The sequence below is a fragment of the Cavia porcellus genome, unplaced genomic scaffold, assembly GCF_034190915.1.
Source record: "Cavia porcellus strain 051 isolate PalLab524CR breed Dunkin Hartley unplaced genomic scaffold, mCavPor4.1 scaffold_19, whole genome shotgun sequence".
Classification (NCBI taxonomy): Eukaryota; Metazoa; Chordata; class Mammalia; order Rodentia; family Caviidae; genus Cavia; species Cavia porcellus.
This window is the reverse complement of record NW_026947502.1, coordinates 22,282,776-22,310,362: the sequence shown is the minus strand read 5'-3', so window position 1 is coordinate 22,310,362 and position 27,587 is coordinate 22,282,776. Positions and strand designations below refer to the sequence as shown.

The 27,587-nt window shown below is 42.9% G+C and overlaps 1 protein-coding gene across 13 annotated transcripts in view; it reads right to left on the bottom strand.

Annotated features, from left to right (window-relative positions):
* The window catches only part of Tenm2 (teneurin transmembrane protein 2), a 1,173,780-nt gene that overhangs the window by 240,224 nt on the left and 905,969 nt on the right, over positions 1 to 27,587 (bottom strand). For all 13 annotated transcript variants that reach the window (XM_063230744.1, XM_063230743.1, XM_063230746.1 and 10 more), the window contains one exon: positions 1,714 to 1,952. In XM_063230744.1, the coding sequence (XP_063086814.1) occupies positions 1,714 to 1,952 (239 nt within the window). The remainder of the gene's footprint in view (positions 1 to 1,713; positions 1,953 to 27,587) is intronic.

Here is a 27,587-nt window from a genome sequence, read left to right as displayed (position 1 = left end):
TTCCTTCCAACAACACAAATGATTCCAGTCAAATGACTGTGGGTGAGGCACAGACATTTCTCCCCTCTTCATGTCAGACCCTTACACCATCCTTCACCAAGAAGTGACAGACAGACACGCCTTGAAATTAGGGGTGTGTGTCAGATCTCTTTCCTCATGCAGAGTCAAGGTTTAGAACAAAAAGGCTTTTGCAAATCTCCAGATAACCATGACACCTTTCCCTGGGGTGTCAATGTTCTCACTTTTAGAGGAGGTTTATGAGACATGTAGTTGGTTAGGGATAGAATGCTTATTTTTTTTTAAGACAAGTATAGCCACACTATAGAGAAGAGTGAAAAATGTACATTGGTTTTTGGCTTGTACTGCATTGGGCAGGACCCAGATTTCTGGGTGTGTACAGTTACACTCCTCTGACATTAGGCAAGCTGAAGTCAAATGGTCTATAAAGTGCTAGACTCGTTTCTTCTCTGGCAGACGTCATGCTGGCTGCCTGGAGAGGAAGAAAGTGTTAGAACTCCTTCCCCACACCAAGCTCCTGTTTCCACTGAGCCGAGGAAGGAAGACTTGTTTCTGGGAAGTGGCAAAGGGAGCATTGATCGTCAGGGTGCCTTGTCTTTTCTCCTAAATGGGAGGAGTTTTAGCATACATATTGCAAACTGTTTTGGAGATAGCCTCTTTTAGCTGGTGTTTTATAGGTTTGCTGTGCAACATGGCACAGTCAGACTAGGGAGCTCTGTCATAGCTGCCCTGAAACGAAGCCAGACCTACCAAAGTGTTTCAAATAAACTTTAACAAACGTCACCATGGTCTCTGTCTAGGCCAGAAGATCTGCCATTGGCAATCTCAGCTGAGAGAGTAGCGGCACTGGGATTCCTTGTCAGGGCCAGGAGCTGTGAGCAGGCTTTGTGTCCTACCCAGGAAGCTCATATGCATGTGGCACCCTGCCCCTGAGCTCTCAGCATCTGCTGCTTTCCAGAGTTCCACAGCTACACCCCCTGGGTGCAAACCAACACTCTTGGCACAGGAAGGAAGGTACCCCAGCAACTACACTGAGCTGCTAAGTCACACACTAAGGCACCAGAAGCACAGTCGCTGTGAGAGGTGAACCTGAGCACGATTCCATAGCACAAGGTGAGGGGAGGGGTCAGAGGCAAAGCAAAGGATGTGGACAAGGTCAACTAAGGCTGAGTGATGTGATTTTGTACAAAAACCTGGGTTCATGCTCTGGCCACTCAGTCCTATTTCTGTTGCTCAGCTCTGAAAATAAGCAAGTTAGTTTGGCTTTCCCTCCAATCAAAACGTTCTTGGCCACACAATCCTTAATCTTCTATTCAGTTTGTCTGGATGAAGTGAACCGGTGCTGCCTAAATTTAACATCGCAGACCTGGGTTAAAACTCAGTGACAGAGAAGTCTAGAAGGCTACTTTGAGAGTGAGGAATTGGGTTTGCAAGAATGACAACTCATAGCTGGTTAAGTGAGGTGCTTAATTTTCGCTTCTGATAAATGTCACTTAGAATCACGAAGGAGAAATTCCTCAGGTTTAAACAGATTCCAGGAGGGAAATCTCACTCCCATCCATCACTCATTATAACCTCTTTCAGGTGCCAAGAAGAAAACCTTAGACAAGATAAAGGGCCTCTAACTTCCCAAATCTACCCTCCCCGCCCCATGGCTCACCACCAGGAATGGTGAGGAAGATTGCCTCGACTTACCTATGAAATATGCCAGCAAAATAGCCAAGAGAAGGGCTGCGGCAATGGCGGACAGAGCAGCACATTTCCAGCTGCAGTATTTGGAGGGTTTCTTCAGCTTGAAGGCCTTCCTGGAGAAGGTATTCCTGGGCAGCAGGCGGGGTGGCGGTGTGTAAACGGTTCCTGAGGTCAAAGGGTATCCGGGAGAAGAACTGCTGAACAGGGGCGTGCTTCCGGAGGAGGTCTTGAAGAGGAAGTGCCTGCGGGGACAGGGAGAGTGTCAGGGCCCCTGCGTGGCTCAGGAAGGCTGAGCTGCTTTGTCTTTTACTCAGATTCATGCAGTCATGTAAGGCTGGTTATCTAACCTGCCCAGTGGCTGTAGTAAGGGGCAGACACTACACTGGGTGGTGTCATAGATTAATTGCATAAGTGTGCCTAATTTTATACTTTTGCACAGGCAGCTCCCACCACAATCCTGCAAAATAGCTGCAAAAGCAGATATAGAAGCTGAACTACTGTTTCTGAGAGATGATGGTGACTACCACAGTGCTAAGCATATTAGACATATTAGACACTTACTAAAGGCCCTGGAGACATATCACAATTTACAAACTAATGTTGTAATATCACTGAGTTAGGTCTGAAAAACCATATTTGGAAAAACTGAGCAATTGTCCAAGGATTTGCGCCCAGAGCTTTTTGACACAGTGCGTGCTCTTACATGTTAAACCTTTAACTTTCTCTTTGAGTTTTGGTCTTGTGGTCCTACTTCCTGTTCCTACAGACTGCCTTTTCAAATGTGATCATGGTTAGTCCTTTGGAAACATCTTTATCTATCAAGTAAACAAGGTGTCCTTGGTTGCTAGAGCTACGGAGTGACAGCCCAATATAGACTGTAGAGTATAAAACATGAAGCATGTAACTCCTCCCCAAGGGTCAGGAGACTGGCACTACAAAGATCATCGATTCTCTAACAACAAATTCTTCTTCTTCTTATATATACCACCTGTAAGATTTCAAAGACAATTAGCAACCTCTTTAAAAAAAAACACAATGATTTGCCTTCTAAAAAACATACAAAGGACTTTAAAGGTATAAGCTGAGTAGATTCTAGAGTCTGAGCAGTATGAGCCAGAGACAAGTCTTATTCTGCATCTTATTCATCCTCATGTATCTAGATCAGATCCCAACATACAAAGAAGACTTTAATGAATGAATCAGTGAATAAACAAATGAGCAGAGTCATCTTCCTATTTTGCAGTTGTACTCAGCTGCAATTCTAAGATTTCAAAATGTTCGTACATCTACTTCTTGTTCTCCACATTTTCAGGAGATGTGACTATCACTGATCACTCCATCATGTCTGTTACCATTCCAAATGTTTCACTTGCATCTATACCAGCATCAATCCTGTGAAGTAGGTACTGCTACTATCTGACTTTTGCAGATGAGAAAACTAAAGCTTGAATTTAGCAAACAGGTAGGACTTGAGCACTGGTCTGTTTGACTCATTTCTAAAAGCTCTCACCAGCCCTCCCACGCCACATTGCCCTTGCCTCTGGAGGGACCAGGATTTTGCAGTGAAAACTTGAGGCAAGATCACTGTCAGACCAACTATCTGCATATTGGCTACTTCTAGAGAGAAACTTGAAAGTATTTTAATCCTTCACAGAGATCAAGCAAGCTTGATATGCCTGAGAATCCTATTGAAAAATGAGTACCCTATTAGTGAATCATTGAGCACTGCTAAAGTAAAATCCACAATGGATATTTAGGTTTTATTTGAAATACAAGCATGTTCGATGATCTGGATAAAGCCTAGAAATTGAAGTCTCAAAACAAGGCTTTAGGTTTCATGTCCAATAGCTTTCTTTTAACGTGACCCATGAGGAGTGTCTTTTGTTAGAGGAAATCATAGGTTCTTACAGCAGCATTTTGAAGCAAGCCAGGCATGGACTGGAGTCCTGGCAGTGCCATTCATGGACAAGTTAGCTCAGGTACATTATCTGACCCTGTTCTTAAGCACCTCCAATTCCTCTCCTGTAAGATGAGGGGTAGGAAAAGTCCCTCACATCTGTTGTTGTGAGGATAACACAAAATCCTTTAGGAAAAGCACTTAACCAAGGTGTTTCTCATAGTAAGTGCTTGGTCTATTATGAACAGCTTTCATTTTTAATTCTTCAGAGCAACATAAGGAGCCTGAAATGTGAGTTTTAATTTAAAGCTTGACAAATGTCAAACACATACCTGAAGAGCTTTCTAATTCACTAAATAATGGCCCATTCTTACAAGCAGTGGGAGCACAGGCACAGCAGGAAGCCAGAGGGAGGGAGCCAGCCTGGGACTGGAGTTAGAGTCCCATCAGATTTATTTCTTGGATCGTTCTTCAAGAGTGAGTAACGCAAACAGGAAGTCAAACAAAAGCAAAGGAATCTAAAGACATTTCAAGGAGTCATTAATGAATATTTTTAAAAAAGGTATGAGCAGCACTTCTCACGCCTCAGCGGCCATGTCCCTTCCTGTGGCTTTAGTGCCACTGACAAGTCTGCAGTGCAGGTCTCCATTCCTAGCTTAACTTCTGCCCTGAGCTCCAGCCCCACGCCCCTGTCATACAGCTGATGTCTCATCGTCCATGTTCCAGCTCACAACCAAAGTCAGGATGCTTTCCTTCGTCTCCCCAAATCTACTCCCTCTGCACCCTGGTCTTCCTAGTGACCTAAGGAGCTATCATCTTTTTCATTTCCTCCCCTTCCTTCCTCTTTCCCCATCCAGGAAAGAATGCCATCAGTTTCACTTCTGAAAACCTGCCAAAGCCCGCCCATCCATCCATCCATCCATCCATCCATCCATTCATTTATTCTTAAGAGCAGGGAAATTTATTGGAGAGCAGGACTGGGGATTGGGGAATAGGAACAGCTCCTGAGAGACAGCAGGGGTCCTGAATTTGTTGGCCCAGCCCTTCCCTTTCATGACCCTTCTTTTCCTCTTCTCAAGCTACAAATGCCAGTCATTGTGCCCTCACTGACCAACTCCTGGCCATCCTCCAGTGTCTGACAGAGGACAACTGAATTTCCAATTGCACCAGGCCTCCCAAATTGTGACCTGACTTTTTACTCTCACCTCGAAGTCTGTTTCCATGTACTCCTCTGCTCCAGCTAGACCAAGAAATGTGCTGTAACTAAGCCGTTCATGCTGCCATGCCTCAGTGGAAGGCTCTTTTGAATGGCTTCGTCTGTTTTTCCTTATCCAACCCACCCTAGCTAATTCCCCTCCACCTTTCAGCCACCTGTCTGGGACATCTACTCTGACATCTCTTCGATCACTCTGAGAACTCATGAATCTTTTCATATGGTGGAGGTGCCTATGTGTTCTAAAGTGTCTACATATTATATATGGCTGTATTAGATATAGATATAGACAGATAGATATTGGTATTGATAGTACGCTGCTGTCTCCAGAGTATAAGCACTGATCATCATTGTAGACAGGATAAACACATTGAATACAGGAATATTTTAACAACAACACAGTTGCAGAATGAAGGTTAGAAAGGTTACATGGGCTTTAGTGTCATTTTAAAGACATTCACTTATTAAGAAAAATAGAAGAATATAACACATTGTATAGGTGAGATTGCTGTATGAGATACTAACTTTGTTCCCTCCACAAGTCAGTCTATCTCCCATACTCCTCTCTAAGAAAGAAGTCATATCATATCACATGTTCCAGGAACATTTAGAATAAACTCAGAAGTCTTTCTCAGGGCCTGCGCCACCCTGAGTGACAACCCCGACTACCTCTCTCTCGAAATCTTCTAACCGTCTTGTTCTCATTGTCACCCTGTCCTTTTGCCAGTCTTCACATATCCCATCTTCCTGCCTCAGGCCCTTTGTACTTGCCGTTCTCTCTGCGGGGAAAGATCTGCATGGTTTCCTCCCTAATGTCTTTCGGATCCTGCTCTAGTATCTTTTTCTCAGAGACAACTTACCTGGTCCTCTTTCCTCCATGTTACTCTTTTATGTTACAATTGGCCTTGTTTTTCTTCTCTATATGCATATACATAGCATTATTTACTGTCTGCCTCCAAAATCAGAAGCGAATTTCTACAAAGTCTAAAATAATCAGGCATTTCCCCGACTTGTTTAACACTGTAGCCTCACATCTAGAACAGAGCCATCCATACAGCGGGCAACCAACAAATCTTTGTTAAATGAATGATTTATAACCTTTCCAAAGTCAAAATGAATGCTATAAGAAGACAATGAGTATTTAGATTAAGATTCCTTTTGCCATGTTGTCTGAACAGACCTATGGATGTGCATATGCACACCCAGACAAGACCCCAAACCTCCACGGAAAAGAACAAGCTGCAGGCGTGTCAGAAGCACCTTAACCCTCGCAGGATGGATCTCTGAGGCTGCTGCCTGCACTGTGGTATCTGTGAGGATCACAGCTAAATGAAACTCATCTCATTATCACATCCACTCTTCTCAGTTTATGGTATTTAAAATGACTGAACAAAAATACTAAAGATAGCAGATCACATTTCTCAGACAGTACAATTCCACCTCGATGTTACAAATCTTTAGAAGATTAAATTCAGTGCACAAATTTAAAAACGATGTAAAGGAAGGATCCTCAGATTATGTTTCCCAAATCACTCGAGTGCTCTGTTAAAAAAGTACAAAGTTTTGGGCCCCATCCAGACCTGCAGGGTGGGGGTGCTGGCTATCAGTTCATAAGCTCCAGAAGAGATCCTAATATGCATTCATATTTAAGCAACTAACCTCTTTTGCACCTTCCAAATGTTTCTGATTTACAGAGAACACACTAGAGTGTTAGTAGGTATTTTTTTTAAATGTAAGTTTTGAATGCAGATATCATCTGGGTGGAAGAAGCATAAAATCTGCAACTTTCAAATGCTTTACTTTCAATGGTTTAGCAAAGGAGCTCTCCTTTTTTCTTCTTTCATATATATATGTGATACACAAGGAAAATATAGCCAAACGACAGCAATTACTGAAACTAGGTGGTTATTCTGTCATTGTGCTAGATTTCCAAGATTTTTATATTTGAAGTTTCTCTAAAACAAAAAAGGTTGAAAAGATGCAAGCTTTGATTTACCCCAGGCTTGCAGACATGTGCCAAAGGAAGATAATATGATAAAATAAGATTATATATGACAAAATACAATAAAATGAATCAGGACCCACAAGGTAATGGTCTGGCCAAATGGTCATGGGAGGATCAAGCGGGGTTGGAGCCTTCTCCTGATGTTTTTCTGAACTGCTATTAGGATAGCTTTTCCCCTTGAGGGCCTGCACACTGTGTTCCCAGGAATCATTTGTGATGCCCCAACTGAACTTCTTCCCAGCGGTCGGTCATGGAAGTAGCTCAGCTCAGGACTCCAGGCGTCAGCAAAAATGTGTAGTTTCCAAGCGCACTTGACATTTTTCAAGCACAACTCAATTGCTCTCAGAATTGGCCACTTGTGCTTCGGAAACGAAAGGCAAATGAGGGGCCCCCAAAGCGCCGTCCTTGGAGTTTGCTAACACTTCAAGAGACAGAGAAAATCAGTTCTTGATGTTTTACAAAAAATAAAGAGGAGCTTACATGCTCCTCTCCCACCCCAGCCTTGTAAAGATGAGGTTTAAATCCTTGCGGGCACAGGTGAGGGACACAGGTAGAGAGAGGACAGTCACTCTGTGTGCCCGGCATACTGGGTCCTGGTGATTTCCTAAGAATACTGTGATCATGGCTTCACCCAAAACCATCAATCTTTTTGGTATATGTCATCACTTTTCCTCAAGTGAAAACAAAGCCATTTAATAAAAACTGAGGGAGCGGACCTAACAGCCTAACAGCCATTCTCCCGTACTTCACATGACAGCAAAGAAGGGGATTTGAGGCGGAATCTTGGTAAACCAGGCGTCTGCTTCAAATTGGCTTAGAAAATTAAGGGCATGCATTTTCTCTGATTAAACAACCATGGAAGATTTTAAAAGGAAGTCTAATAAATAAAAAACTCAGGCATAGCATCTATGCAAGAAGAACCCCACTGATTTAAAACGCTGTGAATTTTTATTTTACTCGGATGATACAGAAGGAGCCTGACTAATCTACAGAGGAGGCTTTAAGCTGTAGTGGTTTCCTAAACTATCTGAGGCCCCCACAGGGGATTTCTCTTCCTTCTTATTCCTTTATAAATTTTTTTTCCCGTGTCAATTTCAAGTAAACCTTAGTCATTAACCTCAGATTCTACCAAAGTGACAAACAAATACATAAAATCCTTTAACACCTAGTACCATTTTCCAGCTTGCAACCAACCAGTGGGATCCTAGGAGGTGGTTTCCCTGTTTCTGTTGGTTTGGCTTTATTCCCAGGGGGAAATCCCAGCAGGGCTGTGAGAGAGAAATGTACTACACAAATAATTGTGCTCTGAAACTCCAAAGGTCAAGACTTCCTTTCTTTTCCCCGCTCGCTCTCTTCCTTTCTCTCTGCCTCTGTCCCACCATCTCATCACAGTTAGCTGGGACCACTAATGATTGGCAGCGTGGATGTGTGGTTCTCTTGCTTAGGCTGCAGCAGAAACTCTTCAGAAAGCACAGCGAGCCTCCTGAATGGTCTATACCTTGTGTGTGTCCAGAAAAAAAAAAGCCATTCTGGTTATCAGGCAGACCAGGTGCTGAGATTGTTTTGCAGAGAAAATTGACCTCCCTCGTACACAAACTCGCGGAAATCCAGAGATACAGATGAAAATATTGATATGCAGCCCATTAATTCCTAAGATAGTTTTAACATCACACAGGCGGTGGCTGAAATTTGATAAAGAGCCAGAGAAAGTATAAAAGGTAGAAACAGGCCAGAAGTGGGGGCGTGGTGCTCGGTGAGAGGGATCAGGTATGCACCAGAAAACTGGAGATTTCATCACTTTCCGCTGGGTCCGGCCATGCCCTTTGAAGCATCAGGTTTATTGTCTCTAAAGGAGTAAGTTTAATAAAGAGGCAGCCCATAAAGGGTACTGTAGCATGTAAAGTTACTGTAATTAGCTTTTCAGGAGTTATAATAAAACATTTAGCCGGAGCGAGGTTAAATAACCATTGTACTTTCTGGTACTGTTTTTCTATCATCCTATGTGGGAAGGGTTAGGGTGGTCAAGGGAAGATTTGGTGGGGAGGTTCCTGCGAGAGACAGGAACAGAAACATGGGGAGCCAGAGAAAGAGGCAGCCACATAGGATGAGCTGAGTAAGAAGGACAAGGAGAGAGGTGCAGGACACAGTACTGCCCAGCTGGAACCCGAACAGCAAAGCTACGCAGTCTTCTAAGTATTATGTTTTTTGTTTTCCTGTTTGCAAATGTAACATGCAAACAGTATACAAAAATCAAGCATCTATATTAAGCATACAGAAAGCAGAGGTCTATACTCTTGGGAGCTAGAGCAGTAAACATTTCATATCCATAATCAGACTTTTTGCCTACATGTAAACACTCATCATTATTACTAATTATTTTAAAAACTAGGAAGATCACACCAAGGAAGCAGTTGTAAGCTTTCTGGTCTGCAGCAGACAATCAGGGTTTGAATCCTGGCTCCTGCTCTTAACGTTCTGTGATGCTTCTCTCCCGGAGGGTAAGGAACAGTACCTACTGCATGAGTTTGTTGGGGTGCATTGCCTGTTTTTCACATGAACATTGTTTCACATGAAATACCTAGCACTAAAATTGACATCCTGTGAATGATCAATAAATGTAGCTATTAATTGCTGAAGGCAGGAACCATGTTTATGGTGCTCTTTACTCAATGTCCTTGACCTAGCACGGTGCCCAGCTCATTTAAAATATCAGTGGAATGCATGAGTTCTAATTAGCACAATGACAGTACATTACAGACACCTCTGTACTCCATGTCTCCAAATAATTTTACTAGGGAGAAAAAGGCTTGGCGATATCACCGATAGGTTTGTTCTCCTTTTTTGCTGTTGATTCATACTTGAGTTGAAAACAGAACTTTTTCAATGAAACTTAAAAAAATCTTTTTTCCAAAGTTGTCACTTTTCAAGCTTAACAAACAACCGATAACTCAATTAGTACTGTATAATAAAAAGTCTATTTCATATTACAATTCCCTAAACTTAGACTCACTCTGATTTCAATGTAAAGAAAGGCAGGTTTTCCAGATTCCTCATCTCTGATCCTTTCATTTCAGAGAGAGCCATCATTAAATTTGCATATGCCATGAACAAGAGGAAAATCCTCTCTTTTGCCCCCTTCTAAATTTGCAGCCAGACCAAAAATATTCACAGCTGGAATAATTAACAGCTCAATTTATTGCTACCCGTTTTCTAAATAGAAGCTTCAGCTCTTGATATTTAAATAGTGTCACACTGTGATATAGCATTTTTCGTGGTAAAACTTTTTTTCCTCTGCAAAATGATATACTACTCAGCATGACAGGCCAGGTCTCTCGAGGTCACTAAAGAAACCTGGTGTTTTGTGGGCAAATGCATTTCAGAGTCTCTAGCAGGAAATAAGGAATTTTTTCTTCTTTCCTCTTGGAGTTGTTAACGTGTTGATTTATTTTCAAGTTAGTGATTAGTACATTAGTAGGAGCAAACACAAGACTTGCGGTTTAGCCTTGGAGTTTGACCTTGAATTCAGCACACACTGTAACATGGGTGGAGAGAGCCAGTCATTTCAGATGGGCTTACATTCGTGTTTCCTGGCAGTCAGAGGTAGAGGAAGAAAGGAAGCACACTGTCCAAAGCAGAATGATGTCTCCCTCCACGGATACTGCCCGGACCATTCAGACTTACAATTTCCGAGTTCTTAGGGTACGTCACTTTATCGTATTCTGTTCACGCCATCCATTTCTCTGGCATGCTTGCCTCATCTCTCCAGTGAAATTATCCACCAGGTCCTCTGTCTTTTGCTTTCTAGGGGGTTCAAAACTGTCTCCGGAAGGAAATCACTAAGTCAGGCGGAGGAGCAGACATACACGCTGTGGAGCAGGCATTCCTGCACTCCAGTCACCACTGCACCAGGACTAGTGTGATGCTGGGAGAGCTGATGAATCTCCTCGGGCCCCAGGAGCCTCCTGAAAAGGGTGGGGGTAGAGGAGCCTGCGGCAAAGAGCATGGGCCCAAGGGAACAGGAACAGACCGAAGACAGAAGCTGGCCCGTGAAGGGTTAACAATGAAACTGAAGCCCAAATCCAAGTGAAGAGTCAGCCAGTAATCACAAAGCAGGGATATGCTTTACATACTGTTCTGATACAATAGTGAATACTTTGTCTTCCTAGCCCCCTCTCCTCCCCTCCCCTCTCCTCTCTCTCCCTCCCTTCCTCTCCTCTCTTCTTCTCTCCTCTCCTTTCCTTTCTTTTTCCTTTGTTCTTTTGGTGGTGCTACTGAGGATGCCCCTTACACTGAGCTATATCACCAGCTTTCTTCTTTTTCTTTTGGGACAGGATCTCACTAAATGCTCAGGCTGACCTTAAATTTGTAATTTTCCTGCCTCAGCTTCCCAAGTAGCTGAGATGACTGGTGTGTGCCACTACAACTGGTCCTTCCTAAGGGATTTCTAATTAGAGAGACAGAACAAATAAAGTTCAAGTTCAGGTGGGTTAACATATAGATGAAGTAATTACAAAATGTAGGAAGTGTCATGACGAAAATAAGAGATTTTGGTAAGGAAAACATTAGTTAGGACCACATTAGTGGATGTTTGCAAATGAGCAGCTAGTCGTGTGAGGGGTGATGAGAAGATAGTCCCATGTAGAGGAAACGGTATGTTCAAAGGTCCTGAGGTAGCGATGACATAATTTTGGATGACGTGAAAGGACTGTGTGGCTGGGACATAGTCATTCAAGGTCCAGAGGCAAGAGGATGAAGGCAGGCACAATAATCAAAAGTATGTCATGCATGGTTTGGCAAGCATGGGATGTGGAGTTTAGACCAAGTACAAAGGGTTTAAGACAGCTTCTCTTTAAGTTAGGAAGCACAGTCAGAGAGATTCCATGTGAGAAAAGTCTAAGGTATAAGAGACTCATGGAGATTTGGATTCTGGCCTCTTTGGTGAAGAAGTCAATGTTTAGGGTCTAATGTGTCTGTGTGTTCAGGAGTGGGGAGGGACGGGGGGCGGGAAGGGGGACCGAGGCAGGGAGATCATGAGTTGGGCTGCGTAGTAAAATCCTGTCTCTTACACCTGGGGTGCTCTCGCCTGGCCTGAGAGGGCAGTATAGAGCTGTTCCAACTGGGGCTGAAGGGTTAGATCTCCGCACCCTCACAGGGACCAGTCATGCTACAGCTGTGCCCAGGATGTCTCTTCAGATGAAGGCCAGTCTGAACAGAAGGACTTGGTGAGCTCTGCTGGCCACCGACATTCTCATAAACTGGAAGCGGATGCTGTAGTCTTAGAGGTGACATCTGGGTGTGTACCATGCCACCTACCTTCCTGGGCTTCAGTAGGGCTCCTGAGCTCCCTTCATGCCCGGTCTATCATTGGCTGGTTTCCTCTCTGCCTCTGACAGATAGATGCCTATTCTTTTCCTTCTGGTCACACTGAGATATCATCTTACACTTGGACTGCAGAATACAGCCTCTTCTAAACAGGCCCCCTGTTTCCACTTTTGATTTTTATAGCCACTGTCTACAAGGCACGGGTCATTAACACAAATCAAATCACAACCGTTCACTGGCTTAAAATCCTCTGATTCCTTTGCACTTTTAAAGAATACCCAGCTTCTTACTGTGTCCTACAAGGCATCTCAGGATGATCTGTGCCATCTGTTTTTAGCCTCTACTGGCTCTTGAGAATTCTGCCATACTTTGTGCTATTCCTCAAAGATGCCAAGCCCCAGAACTGGGCATGGTGCTGGCTCATTCTTGTAGCCTTAGCGCTCTTGAAGGCTGAGGCAGGAGCATCACAAGGTTAAGCCCAGTCTTAGCAACTTAGAGACCTAATGAGTTCCTGTCTCAAAATAGAAAAAATAAGAAAGGGGGGGGGATGTAGCTCATACAAAGGCCTTGGTTTCGGTCTCTAGTACCACCATACACACACACACACACACACACACACACACACACACACACACACACACGCACACACGCACACATATGCACACATGCACATACACACGTGCACACATACATACATGAAGAGGCTAAGCTCCTCCCCATCTCAGGGTAGTCACATGGAAAGATCTTTGCATGGGTTTTTTTTCTCAGGACCTTCAAGTTTCTCTTCCAAGCTGTCTTCCCCAGAAGGACTTCCTTGATTGGAAGCCACCTTATCACCTTACCTTGCTCCTGCTCCAAATCTATAGCTTGGGTACATCCCATAGCCAGTGGCAGGCTGGCGGGGAGGATGAGGAGAAAGGGCACCCATGCTGGGACAACCCAGCCACACAGTCCCTTTCCACAGCTGTGGTGCTCAGTCCTTTATCATCTGATTCCCCCAAAATATGCACAACGCATGAGGGCCAGGATTCACGGTCTTCCTCACCCCCATATCCTGTCCTGGAACAGAGCGGGTGCAGGCTTTATATCCCACTAATCTTCAATAAATGAATAAAAGACATCAACCAATACAGATCCTGAAGGGATCTTGAAAGATTATTTTATGCTTCTCGTAGGGGATGATGAATTTTTAAAATTTCCTATCTGCTCTCAGATGCAACAATTCTATTTACTGGTCCTGTAGTGTCCCCTTCGAGGGACCTGCTGTCACTTAGATTTTCAATATTTTGATAAACAAGATCATGCTCTCATTATTTCTGCACACAGTTTTAAAAAAATCCTTTGAGAAACTTATATCTTTCTATTCTGAGGAGCCTTTGGGCGTGTTTTGTGAGATTCTCTCATTTTCTTGATCTTTTTATAAATTGGAATTTCCAACTTTTCTGTCATTCTTGAGGAATGTCAGCCATAAAAACACATCGACTATTTCTACTGTGGCCACCTCAAAGGCTCTGGAAAAAAGCGGGCAATGCATTCTTAATTAATTTTTAAGATTATATACAAAATGCTATGCATTTTGCAGCCGTCCCCTCCTTTCCTTCTGCCCCCCCTGCAACCCAAGGGATGCACATATTCAAGCGCTGGTTTATGCTAATCTCGGGGCCAGCTCCTCATGTGTAAGTGGGAGCTCAGAGATAATCTTCCTATAAGTCTGGAAGAATTTTTGGTAAATGTGCCTGCTCCTTATCTGTCATTTTTCTGCCCACCTACAGAGCAGTTTATCTTCATAGGTTCGGTATCTCTGCAAACATGAAGATTTCATGGTGCATTTTCTCATCCAAATCACTTTCAAAAGACTACGATCAGAATGGTTTTCATCTCAGAAAAATCCCGTGCTTACCCTCCTCCACCCAGAAAAGGATCTGGTTATCTTTTGCTTGTTTTCTTCACCCCTGTAACAGAGGAGTCCTACTTTTCTCCATACCCTTATCTTTGGGTCTTCAAGGACTGCCTGAGAGTCGGCGTTGCATTTACCATGATGCCAAGTACGAATGCTGTTGATAAAGTTTCAAACGTGAACCCCACGTACACTTGATCCATGCACCAATGTGCACCGATCACGGGTACTGGTATTTTGTGTTGTGACCTCAAAGTTAGCCATCACATTATGATTTCAAAGTAAACCATTCTAAGGTACATTTTGGGAAAGGACATTCTTTTTCTAGCACTTTGCTTTGAGAAAAGCTGGAGTAAGAGACTGATTATCTAGCATAATAGCCTCTGCTTCAGAGATCTTTCATATTGAAAAAGGCATGCTGATTTTCTAGCCATTTCTTTTTAATTTATTAATTATCTTAAAAACTTAAAATTGAGATAAAAATTTCACATATTATAAAATAAATCGTATTTAAGTCCAGAACTGAGTGGCACTTAGTGCATTAAAATGTTGCTACAGTGGATCACTTCTAATTTGTTTCAAAAGATGTTTACCACCCCTCCCTCAAAACCTACACCCATTAAGGATTAATTTACCAATCCTTTCCTCCCAACCCTGCAGCTCCTGGCAACCACTAATCTGGTTTCTATTTTTATAGATTTGTCTATTTGAATATTTCATATAAATGGACTCATATAAATGGACTCAAATGATTTTTATTTTTGGTACTGAGGATTGAACCCAGTGTTTTGCATTGAGCCAGATATCCCAGCCCTTTTAAATTTTTTTATTTTAAGAAAGGGTATTGCTAAAGTTATCCAGTCTGGACATCAACTTGCAACCCTCCTGCCTCAGCCTCTCAGAGTGCTGGGATTACAGGTGTGTGATCTTTCATATTTGGCTTCTTTTTATTTTTCCTAAGGTTTTTAAGTGCATCCCTACTGTGACAGGTATCATTTACTTTCTTTATGGCCAAAGACTTCCATAATATGATGGTGCCATTTTTATCTCTTTTCCTTTGTCCATGGGTTGAACTTTGGTTCATTTCTGCCTTTTGGCTATGATGAACAGTGCTGCCATGGACACTTGTAAACCAGTACTGCTCTACACAGCTGCTTTCAACATTTAGGGGCCGCACCTTGGAGAGGACTTGCTGGATCACACAGTACTTCTACATTTTACTTCTTGAGGAATTTCACCCGGATTTCTAAATGTAGAAAATCAGCACCGAACTTTTCAGCAAGGCCAGACTCTGGTTGTCACCCTCATTTTGCGGGTCTCCCTGCACGTGGCCTACACCCCGGGAAATGAGATTGGTCTTTTGCAGAGAAAGGGATGAAGAGGTGGAGGGAAGGGGGGAAGAGAGAGGAAGGGAAATACTTTCTTTCCTTAAATTTTTAAATTAAAAAGATTTTTGTTAGTACGTATTTGCAATACACAATGATTATATTCATTATGAGAGCTTGTTCCATGCACGTAACATCTTAATTCTTTATTTTCCCCTCTTTTCCAAGCTGCTTTTTTACCAGATCGGATTCATTTATTCACCTTATCAATCCTTATAAAGTGAATTATCAAACATATAGATTAACAGCCAAAATAAAAGGTCAAAAATATGAAACACACAAACTAATTATACTAAATCAAGGTACGCTTTTAGATACACTGTCCATGTTGGATTACAGTCACGTTTTTTCTCTCTGGAAAACAGAATTAAGATGTGTAAGACACATGAGAGGTGTAAGTAGTCACTGTGCACTAAACCACGTACAAGTAAAAAAAGTAAAAACAGAAGTAAAAGAAAGCTTAATGAGTAACAAAAACAAGAAGCATCACCAAAGGGTCGAGTCAGCAGGAAAAAAATCAAACTCTTTAAATGACCTCAGTGAGCCAGTTGTCACTACGGGAAAGAAGTTTCAGTGAGGTCTGAGGCAGGCTCACACTCCAGCAAAGCAATCTACCCAGGACACCTTTATAAAAAGGGTTCTATTGTTCACACAGATGCCGAGGACCGTATTATAAACAGCCTGTATGCACTAAACCCCACATATTGCTGAATCTGATGAATGAGTCCATCTGGGTATGGACGGATTTAAAAAGTTTAGGCAGAAAGAAAAGTTACATTTTATTTCAGAAAGCAAAATCACAAAGCCCTTCCTAGTGAGGATTTGAAGAAATGCTGGGCTTTCTACTTTTCTCCATGAGATCAGAAAGGATCTGAGACACAACAGCTTACAGGGCATTCTTTGGGTGGTCAGGTGTCTTTATATACTCTTAGCTTTAGGTAAAGAAAGAGGTTACAAAATCAGGGAGACTACTGCAGATCTTCATGGGTCTTTTTTGTGGGGGTACTGGGGATCAAACTCATGTCTGCATGCTTGCAAAGTAGGTGCTTAAGCCACTGAGCTTAATCCCAAGCCCCACAGGTCTTAATAATAGTTAAATATCCTAAGTATCCCAGTCCTTTGCCATATCAATCACTCCACCTACTTATTTGACCATATGTGCTTCCTTAGAACTGTTTCCCAGTTTTAAAACTGGTATTCTATGTTACTCTTCCTTTAGGAAAAGAAGTTCTAATTCACTTCTCTGTTTCCAGAGAAGTACACGATGGCCCAAAAAGAAAAGAAAAATGAAACAATGCATCTCTAAGCCCAATAATGGTTATTTTTTTTAGGTCCTAAAAGCTCGTTCAGTTGGAAGGGATGGGGGTGGAGAGGAAGGAAGGAAGGGAGGAGAGAAGGAAGGAAGGAAAAGAAGGAAGAAAACAAAAGCAAGTAATTCCTGTGCCATAAAAATTAATGTGACAGATTAACTATTTTTATAAGATTTCTTCAAACCTAGAAAAAGAAGCAAAATTGATTTATTTGATTTCTTGCTTAGCCACTGCTCTGATTTAAACCTGTGTCCCTTGCCATTATAGCACCATTAATGGGGGGCCTTAAGAGATGACCAGGTGAGGAGGGCTTTGCCCCCACCAGAGGTTCCTCACCTCAGGAGTGAGTTCTTATAACAGGACGAGTTTGGAGCCCTCTTTGGCTCACCCTCGCCCTCTCCTTGCCCTTCTGCCATGAGATGCCAAAACGAGGAGGCCCTTGACAGATGCCAGGCCCTCCGTCTTGGTCTTTTCAGCCTCCAGAACTATGAGCCGACACCAACCCACTCATCATAAGTCACCCGGACTCAGGTGTCCTGTTACAGCACTGCACGCAGACTCAGACAACTACCAACAATTTTCAAAGCATCAAAGGAATCCTAGAAAAGGGGCTTGCAGTAGTAAAAGAGAACAAAAGAAAAAAACCTAGGAAACTTCTACTCATTTTCATGAATTACAAATCTGACTTTTTTGTTCGTTGTTTGTCAGTGATGGGGATTAAACCCAGGGCTCTGCACCTGCTAGGCAAATGCTTCACTACTAAGCCACATCCTCTAGGTTGATTTGCATGTTTGATAGCTATACTGTACAGGTATGGCCAATGCTCAATTTTGGGGAATGTTGCTTTTTCAAACTCTATATAACAATGGTTACCTTTAATAAAGTTTATTTTCCCATTAGATGTCATCAGGCCCTTTGAAACATAAGCAGATAGAAGACCTGTCAGCTTATTTACCCACATTTCTTTATAGGTATAATATTTTCTTCTTATTTAGCACTCTTCATGAGATGATATAAGAGCTCTTCAGGGATATTAATTAAGCTTTATAGCAACCCCTGTGACATGTGTGCCTGCCTACATGTATCTGTGAGACACTCAGAAATTAATTCTTTGCAGAAGTGTGCCATCTAAGTGTGTTTGTAGGCCAGCCACATACCCACTGACAACGCACAGCACAGATCCATACATTTCAGTTGTCAGAAAGTACCATTAAATAAGGCAACCATCATTTAGCATCAAAATGTAAATATGGCCATGGCACTTAATACACTCTTAAGTGAATCCTGCGGCATTCCTGTCACAAAACAAGTCCCAGGGAGGAAGCCTCTGAAAGCTTGGCTTCTTTGAAAGGTTCCTGGTTTCTTCAAGATGCTAGGTTTCCTAGGGCCTCAGGCGAGACTTCTTAAAAATGCACGTGTCAAGGGAAACTGTCATGCATCCTTGCCTTAAGTACCTGAAAAGCTTGTCACTGCCATCTTGGAAGTCTTGACAAAGATGCAAGTGGACATGCAGAAGCATGGTAAATTGAAAACTGCCTGACAGGGAGGTGGCATGTCACACCACAAGGCTGGGGCCCACCTTCAGGCATTTTCTTTGCAAGGGGTAGAATTAAACAAAACCTGAAAGGGAGTCTGGTGGGTAATTCTGCCTTTGCAGACAGCTCAGATACTTGGACTTGCACTGGGGTCATTTCTGACTCTGAGGTTTGGCTTTATAAGAGGTTAGGTGGTTATGTGGAAACCAAACAGTGCCTGCATTTCTACGGTGGGAAGTGAGGGAGAGAAGAAAGAGGAGCTAGAGAGAGGAGAGGAGTAAGGAGAGAGGGAGGCCAGGGTCAGGCTGGGACAGCACCTGGTGAGTACAGGCGGCTTGACAGGGAGGTGGGTCATCTATAAATGTTTGGTGGCATGCGGGGTTCAAAGTTTGGTTACCCTACTGGGAACGTGTGCAGCTTTAGGCAAATATCTTGATACTGCTAAATGTGAGTTGCCTCATATGTAGGATATGAAAATATTTTGGGGGATATTGTATGGATCACATTATACTTGACATTGAGTAGACTCTCAATAAATGTTGGCAATTACTGTGTTGGAGATAATTATCAATGAATCCTACAATCTTTCCTTCCTTCCTTCCTTCCTTCCTTCCTTGCTTACTTCTTCCTCCGTTCCTCAATTAAACATGGGAGTTATTGGTTAAACTGCAATGCATCATTTTTTCCTTTCAACCAGAGTCTTCTCTCTGGTAAATCTGATGATAACACGCTGTGGTTTGGAAGGATAATGTCTCCCAAAGACCTCATAAGCAGAGCCGTTGGAAAGTGAGCGAATCACACAGATGGGGTTGACTGGCTGTTAGAGGAGGAAGGTTATGAGGGCTGTGACCTGGAAGGGTGTGTCTTTCTCTTTGGCTCCTCCCTTCTCTTTCTGCTTCCTGGTCACTATGACATGCGCAGCTCGCTTCTGGGCAGACTCATCCACCATGCCATTTGCCTTGAAACAACGGAGTGTGGGCTGTTGCCCTGAGATATAATAAACATCCTCCTTTAAGCTGCAGGTGTCGAGTATTGTATCCCAGCAACAAGATAGTGACACATGCAATAGCAGGCTTCTTACCCTACACAGAATACACTGCAGGGTATCTGAGCCTCAAAGGTGACCCTGATGTGAGCCATGAGATCCGTCCAGCAGCATCTCCTGAGACCTACCCCACTTGGTCCGCAATGCTTGCACACGCTTGCTTTCCTGGCCTGTCTTCCTCTCTAGCTTCCATGTGGAATGCACCCTTGGTGGGATAGCATTCACTCTCCTACCATGGGGGAAGTCAGACGCTATTTCCGTAAGCAAGGCCTCCCTGACCAGCTGCTCACACTGTCCTCCGTCCTCACAGTCCCCTGAGCGCAGGTCCACCTACAATCTCCATGCTAAGAGACATGATCTGCCTTTCTCGCACAGACTGTGATTCCTGTGGGCAGGGCATCTCGCCTTCTCTTCTCTTTCTTTTGGAGCCCTGCATGGAGCTCAGCCACAATCTCTCAGGACTTCACATTTGTGGCTGAATTCGATGGCGTTCTGAGAACACAGCTGGTAATGGGATTCGTAAGGGGCGGTGGGAAATACAAAAATCCTTATTTAGCATAAAATTGGAGTTCCAGATAAAGTAACTTTTTAAGTTTGGCCCGAGGGTGTCTTATTGACAGAGCCCTCACATACTTATTTCACTAAAGAAGCTGTCTTTCTTGCCTGATCATCGAGCCCTTGATCACAATGCTCTCCTGTAAGGGTTAGAACAATCACACTGCCGTCTGTAAGAGGCATTTCTCCCGGGGAATAAAGAAACTTGCCTAAGTCTTCTCAGACATTCTTATAATATCCCCGTTAGGTAGATAGAGGCAAGGTAGATGGAGAGAGAGGCAAATTTAAAACACTGCCAAACCGTAAGTGAGAAAACCAATATTTAGGCAGCAATATTTAGGCATCTGGAATCACATAGATCATGCAGGAGCAGTGCTGGGGACCAGAGAGAAAGGGCCCTGGAGCTCGGGCACAGCGGTGTGAGCCAGCCCAACTTTCTCCCAGATGTCTGCTCTCTCTGTACTACAGCTGCATGTCAGAAAGGGCTGGAGAGCAGCTCAGAGGTAGAACATTGTCTAGCACTCATGAAGCTCCTGGGTTTGATACCTAGTGTTACAAAAAAAAAAAAAAAGGAGGTTTTGCCGTTTCGAAGATATTTGAGTATTATTTAGTACATTTTCCTCTGGGATGGGCAAATCTTCTCCATTGTATAGCTAAAATCCAATACCATAAATCTGGGGGCTCTTATTTGAAATGCAAGTCTTTGAACAGGGAGAAAGAGGAAGAAATACTATAACATTTGAATTGACACAGACAGATTTTATATATATATATATATATATATATATATATATATATACATTTTTTTTTTTGATCTGGCAATTTCACTTCCAGGAATTTAACTTTTAAACATAATCATATAAGTATGCAAAGAAAGATATATACATGAGACTCTTCATTATTACAGATTTGTTTGCAATGGTAAAAATCTGAAAGCAATCTAAATGTCCATCAAGAAGGCACTGGTTAAGTAAATTATGTCTTTATGGAACATAGCAGACTTAAAAAACTGAAGTAGGTCTACATGAAATTACCTGAAAAGATTTGTACAATATCTCATTAAGTTATAAACGGAGGCTGCCAAATGGTATGTATATGATTCCATTTATATTAAACTTAAAAAATATACGCTTAGACATCCATAAACATTCTGAATGCTTAAAATAATAAACCTTCAAGTGGTATTTCCTGGCAAAAAGAAATTGGGAAACAGAAACTACTTCTTTCTCTTTTCTATCTTTCTAATCACTGAATATTTTTACCAAGAGAATATACCACATACATTTTGTAATGAAATAACAGAAAAGACCAAATCCATCCCAGTTGTGCTCTACTTCTTTGCCTTAAATTCTCCATCTTTCCTTTGCAGAAGGGGAGGTAAAGATTCTGCGTAGGAAAAGTGGGCCCTGTATGCAGGCACCAGTAAGGATTGGACTGAGCCGGAGACCTCCTTCCAGGCTCACGCAGATGTCCAGAGAGGGACATCCCACCAGTCAGAGAACTCCGCCTCTCATTCTCTCCATCTGAAAAGCAGACATTGGATACATGAGGTGATCTTGAAATGGGCTCCAGTTTGAAAATTTCTCCAGCTGCCAAATGATGCTCTTTTCTCTTAGTTCAGGGCTCAGTGTTGGCCTTGATTCCTTTCCTGGTCTTTCTTCTGACACAGAAGTCAGGATCAGGGGGCCAGTGTTCCAGGAGAGAGCAGGTGCCTGCTCATTCCTATCTCCTCCTCAGTAACCAGTCTTTCTTCTGCCCTCCATCCATCTCTCCATCTCCACCCCGCTCCCTCCGACACAGCCCTCCAGCTTCAGAGCCCTCTGGGGAATGCGGCATCTCTCCCACTCTCCTGATCTGAACAGCATCATGAAATTGAAGACACACATGATAAGCAGGGCATGAAGAAGCCCCCCCTTTAGCAATCCTTTCCAATTTTCAAAGGCAAGGCAAACAGCAGTGAAAACTCAGAAACCCAAGTATGCCTGGACATGCAGTGAACGTGTCCTTCTTGCCTTGATTGGCCAGCTGTGATGGTGCCATCCCATGCAACAGTATTGAATTTTCAGTGAGTTTAAATGTATGACTGTTATGTTTTTCCTCTCCTACACTTGCTCTTATTTCTAATAACATCAAGTTAATTCACAGGGGTGTAAATAGCAATGGGCATCATTATTAACATCAGGGCATGTTGTACTTTAGGATGAAAACTTTTATCTAATTAAGTGGTGAACTATTTTGATGTTGCCTGTATTAGGATCCTTTAGGGAGCTGACTGACCCCTGCAAAGCATCCTCCCTAAAATTTTTACAAGGAAGATAACAATGCACTGCTGAGAATAACATGCGCTTGAAGCGTAGCCTTAAATGTTCCCCATTCATGGATTTATTAAAAAGCCAAACCAAAAACCTGTTCAAAGTAATTTGACTTTCTAAAGGTAAAACTGCTTCTCCAGCCATTTCCAGGAGAGGGGCAAGTGTGTCGAGATGTTGTGAGCTAACTTTTTCATCACAAGGCCGTAAAGAGCACTGGTTAGGAAGACAATAAACGAGCATGTTTTAATTAGAAAATGTGGAATCCAAGCACTTTTGCAGGAAAGAAGACGATAGCTTAAAAGAGACATCAGGAGGCTAATAAAAGTTAAAATGCATTACGCGGCCACAGTAAACTCAAGGGTAAAGTCGTGGAATGTTCGAGAAGTGATGAATCAGAAGTGGGTGGGAGGGAGTCGGTCAGTGGCACTCATCATTTCTAACTCTTGTTGGAATCACTAGGAAGCCCCCTTCTGGGCCCAGGCAAGTGAGCGAACTCAATCCCCTTCTGCTACCCCAGTGAGGACTGTTCCTGCCCAGAGCAGAAAATCATTATACTCAGGCAGTGAGAGGAGGCAGATGGGCTGTGGAAAACCTCACATTGGGTTTGACCCAAGTTGGTCTGTGGCTTTCGCCTGCCAGGCCCCCATTGTATTGTCTCATAACAGCACCATGTTTGATCATGCGCTGGGATCCTGTTTTTCCTATCAGATTCCATGAAGGCTGCGATCCAGGCCTAGGCTATCAGTACGGTCCATTCTCCAAGCCTCAGCGTTGGTGTCCACTGCGGCCATGTGACTGGAGCTGAGTTCTCTAGGCCTCTGTCTAGGGACTGTTGTGACAAAGGAAGAAGAGCTTGTCTTTCTATTGGGGCTCTAAGATATGAGAATTCAGCCCATAGATCTCCAAAGCATGTCACATACAAGAGGCCATGTAAGATAGACATTGGAAAACAGAAAAGCCAGGCTGAGAGGCAGACTCCTAGTGGCTAAACTGAAGTACCTGGGTCCAAATCCAAGCAAGACTAAGGCCCGGTCCATTTTCCATACCATCCGTCCCTTCAAGTTCATTTTCCTCACATCACAGGGGACAGTAATATTCAACTCGCAGTGCCTTACTCTGTTAACAGGATGTCAAGTACCGAGTACAGCACTTGGCACAAAGTAGGCATTTCAGAGCTGATTCTGTCTAACAATAAAAACTAAAACATGTTCAGGGGTTTCTGGGAAGGGGAAGTTTTCCAGCAGGGCCACTGCTTTTCCTTCTCACACAGATTTGGAGGCATAAACTCTAGAAAGGTGGTCCATGCATCTTTGCCCTAAGCGGACTGTTGCTGGATGCACCACGAAGGAAAAGGATCGAAGTGGACTGAGTATATGAACACCCAGAAAACACACACATCCATAGCACCGCCTCCTTCTTAGAGGGCTTGAAAATTTATCCTTTCGTTTTAATGAACTGGCAGGGTAGGAGTAGGGCAGAGGAGATTTCCTTAGGGTGCAACCAAATGCCTAAATGGGCCTAATATCTCACCATGCCTTCTTATCACATCTTCCCAAGTACAGCAGAGAGGGAATGAGTTAAGAAATTAAAAAGTCAGTAAGATGAAACTTTCCATTTAAAATTCCTATCCGAGCACATAGCAATCCAATAAGAGCGTTTTCCACCTTCCCTTCAGAGCAGGATTTCTAATCCAATTGCTCAAATAATCTAATAAATAAGATTCCAAACATCATATCACTGGTGTGCAACGTTGTCACAGGAGGACTAATTGTTGAGAAATGGACGCATGGATGCTTATACACAGCTGAAGGTTTTACAAATTGAAATACAATTTCAATACAATTTAACAAACAGGAAAAATATTGCTTATTCCCTTTTGAAATGTAGGGTGCTCCCAGTGAAGTTGATAACAGATAGTGGGGTATTTGCTGACTCCTAAACAGTTACTCTGAGCAAAAGATGATTCTACAAGAGCCTTAAAAATACCTAATTCTGAGGGGGATCTTTTGAGGTTAGCACGGTCGTAAGCTCTGAAATGAATATTTGAAAACAGCCCCAAATTATACCATGTGTTTTAAAGGCAATAAAGCTATCTGAGGAAAGACCCTTCAACCTTCCTGTGCAATCTAAAGCATGCAGGTTCAGCTGGGCAAAATGGCTGAGCACCTTATGATGGATTACAACGCTGGGACATAAGATCCCAACTCACAAAGGCAAGCGAGGCAGAGGCTAATAAATCAAAGGAACCTTCAGTAAAGTTGTGGAGCCGCTTCCCTTGCCTGGGAGAACCACGAACACCTTATCAGGCTGCTGTGAAAAGAAAAGGATTACTGCAGAGCCTGAATTAGAAAAAGAGTGCATTTCATCAAGTCTCTCCCTGTCTGAGCCAGATAAAATATCCCTTGGGAAGGCTACAGGACCTGCCCCCAGGGAATGACAGCTGATATTAGCTGAATGGGTGAAAGAGTGCAGACAGAGATGGAAATATTTGACTTTTTCAACTGTGCACTTAACCCAGCAATCGTGGACTTGGACATATGTTGGGCGCAGCCTTGCTCTTCCAAGGCGTGGCCACGAGGTGGCCTCCATTGATAATTGGGTCCCCATGGTCCAAGGTTCAGAGGGATACAGTTTTTAAAAAGTTCTTTCTACCAAGAGTCTTAGCTGTGTTCACTCACAAGTAAGACATTCAAGTCTCCAAGCTGTAATCAGCTTAGTATGTTTTTAATTTTCCAAAGGAGGTTCAGGTTTTAAAAGGACAGCTTCTGCTTGGATAATACCTATCTTCAAGGGTGTGTCCAAGTTTGCAAACCATGCCAAAGAAGAGGCTGCGGCGGTCTTGAGTAAGATGTAATGCTTGTTTCTTTCTTAATGCACCTTGTAATTTGCACACATGCCACGACATTTTATTTATTTTCTTATTAATGGGCTTGAATGTGTTTAACACCACAAGCCATAAATTGCAGAGCAGTGGATTAGACCAAGCTCTCTTTATTTTCTTGCCAATTGTCAGAAAGTGATGTGGGGTGTGAGATGCCCCCACCTCACTGGCTTTTTCTTTACCACCACCATACGCACCCCCCTCCTCTATCCAACAACCAACCCCCTTCTTTCCAACTGCCAAAGAGAAAAAAAAAAAAAAAAAAAAGACACAGCCTAGTTTCTCATTGGTGAACTTGCCTATTGAGCAGCTCTGTTATTGAGATTAATAAGCTGCCAGTTTCCAAGGAAGACTAAGAAAACTGCAAAATTAAAGTGCACTGCAACGTGAAATGCTGCTGGTGGCCAGGCGGGATCAGGGTGTCAAAAAGGCAAGGTAAAGCTATAAAATAAGGCTGAGCTTGAAAGGCTAACCTAAAGGTCTCATTAATTTCCATGTTGCCTCTGATGAGAATTTAGAGGGGGCATAATGTTTTGCAATATGGAGAAATCAAGCTGCCTATTGATTTGAAAAGCGTTTCAATGCGTTTGGCTCACCCAGAATGAATTCTGGTTTGAAACCTTACTCGAAAACGCTGGGGTGGGTGGGTAGGGAGGAGGGAAGTGAACAGGTTACCTTGGCTTAATATTCTCAAGATCAAGCTTGTCAGTGATGCTGTCAGAAAATTAATCCTGAGGTGGAGAAATCAATCCAAGAACAAGTCTGGAACAGTCTTTGGTCTCATGGTGATGGGGATGTTTCCACAATCTTGGTGCTGCCCTGCGAGAACCTGCTTTTTTAAAGGTCTTGCATGTAGATTCTCAAATATGCACTACTGATAAAGCATCTAGATTAGAAACTGACCCTCAAAGACAAAAAGTGTGTTTTTTGGAGTTCTTTCCCCTAAATGAGATCCCTTGGGTGCCACTTAGCAAGCCCCCTATGCTAATTCCTGCTCAGAGTACAAGCCAGGGCTCCCTGCTCACAGACATATAGTGCTATTCACAGGGCCAGCCATGGGCCCCATACTTCACTTTCTTTTTTCAATCTGGCACAGCCCTATTTGGAAGAAAAAGAACACTAGAAATCAGAAAGCTAAAAATGTGTTTGCATGATTCCACGTTCAGGGTTGGCATGCACCCACGTTTGATAGCATGCAGAGCATGAAACCTCTCTCTGTAAATCAGCTCACACAAGTCCACATTGCACCAACACGGAGAAGTGGGGCCCCAGATTTGCCATCCTGGGGTGCCACCAGTTCCTCTGAGCTGCAGCAAAGGGTTCCTTACATCTTGCTCTGCTTGTGATTTTGACAGTGACTAAGTCTATATCCAGTAACAGGCTGGAGTTCGTCCCATAGATCATTTCTCATCTTATGTCATTATAATGCACTGACTTCAGCCATTCCGGTGGCCAAGGCAAATTAATTTGCTATTTGTCATGAAGATAAGCATTTTTTCCTCCTTGGTCCTAAAGACAGTAGGTGTTGGTTAAGAGCATGGACTCTGTAATCAGGTAGACCAACTTATTCTCTCTGAGACTGTTTTCTGTTACTTAAAATAGCAATAGAAGCATGCACTCAACAGAAGTGTATACGGGATTAAATGGGATCATACATAAAGTTTTATACCAAGAAAAAGTACTTGACAAAGAAAAGTTTGCTATTCACAAACCTATATGATGGTATAGAAAAATGTGTGTAAATGTGTGATATTCTGTTATGGATGTTATTTTAGAATCTAAATGTCTTGCCAAAAATAACTGCACTCAATCCTCTTGCCACGTCATAAATTTAACAGCTTCCAAACTGGACTTCTGGTTTCTGCCACAAAACCTATTCCTGTGCCATCACTATTTACCCAGACTCGCACATCAGAAAATTGCTGAGAAACGCTAGGTCTCAGGCACACAACCCAGCAATCACTATTCATGCCTCATGATTCTAGCTTGCAGGCGCATCTTATATCATGCATATGCAGCCCCATCTCCTTAATCAGAGGCGTACACTTTACATCATAGCTATCATGATATTCTCCCAGCTGGACCTTTAGTCCATCCCGCTTTAAAGACTGTGTTTTATCATTTTGCTTTCAAATTTAAGATGCCTCAATAACTTTTCATTGTTCTGGGGTAAAGTCCAAAACCTTTATACAGCTCAAAGCCTATACCATGTGGCCCTTGCCTAACTTTCTAGTTTGTATTCTTTTCCTGGCATCTTGGTGATTCTTCCCCAAATAGGTCACTGTTCTTGCTATCTAGTGTTCTCTTTAAGCCTGATGAACACCCACTTATCCTCAGTTTAAATATGTATTCCTTCTCAAGGTACCTAGCACACCATAGGTGAGGCCTTTGTTCGAGTCCTGGGTACATCTACTTTGCTGTCTGTCAGGGCAGGATTTTGCCTTTTTCTTCTTTTTGGCTTCTCAGTGCCTCACAAATAGTGGGGCTCTCGTAGATATTTCTAGAATGAATAATGGGGGA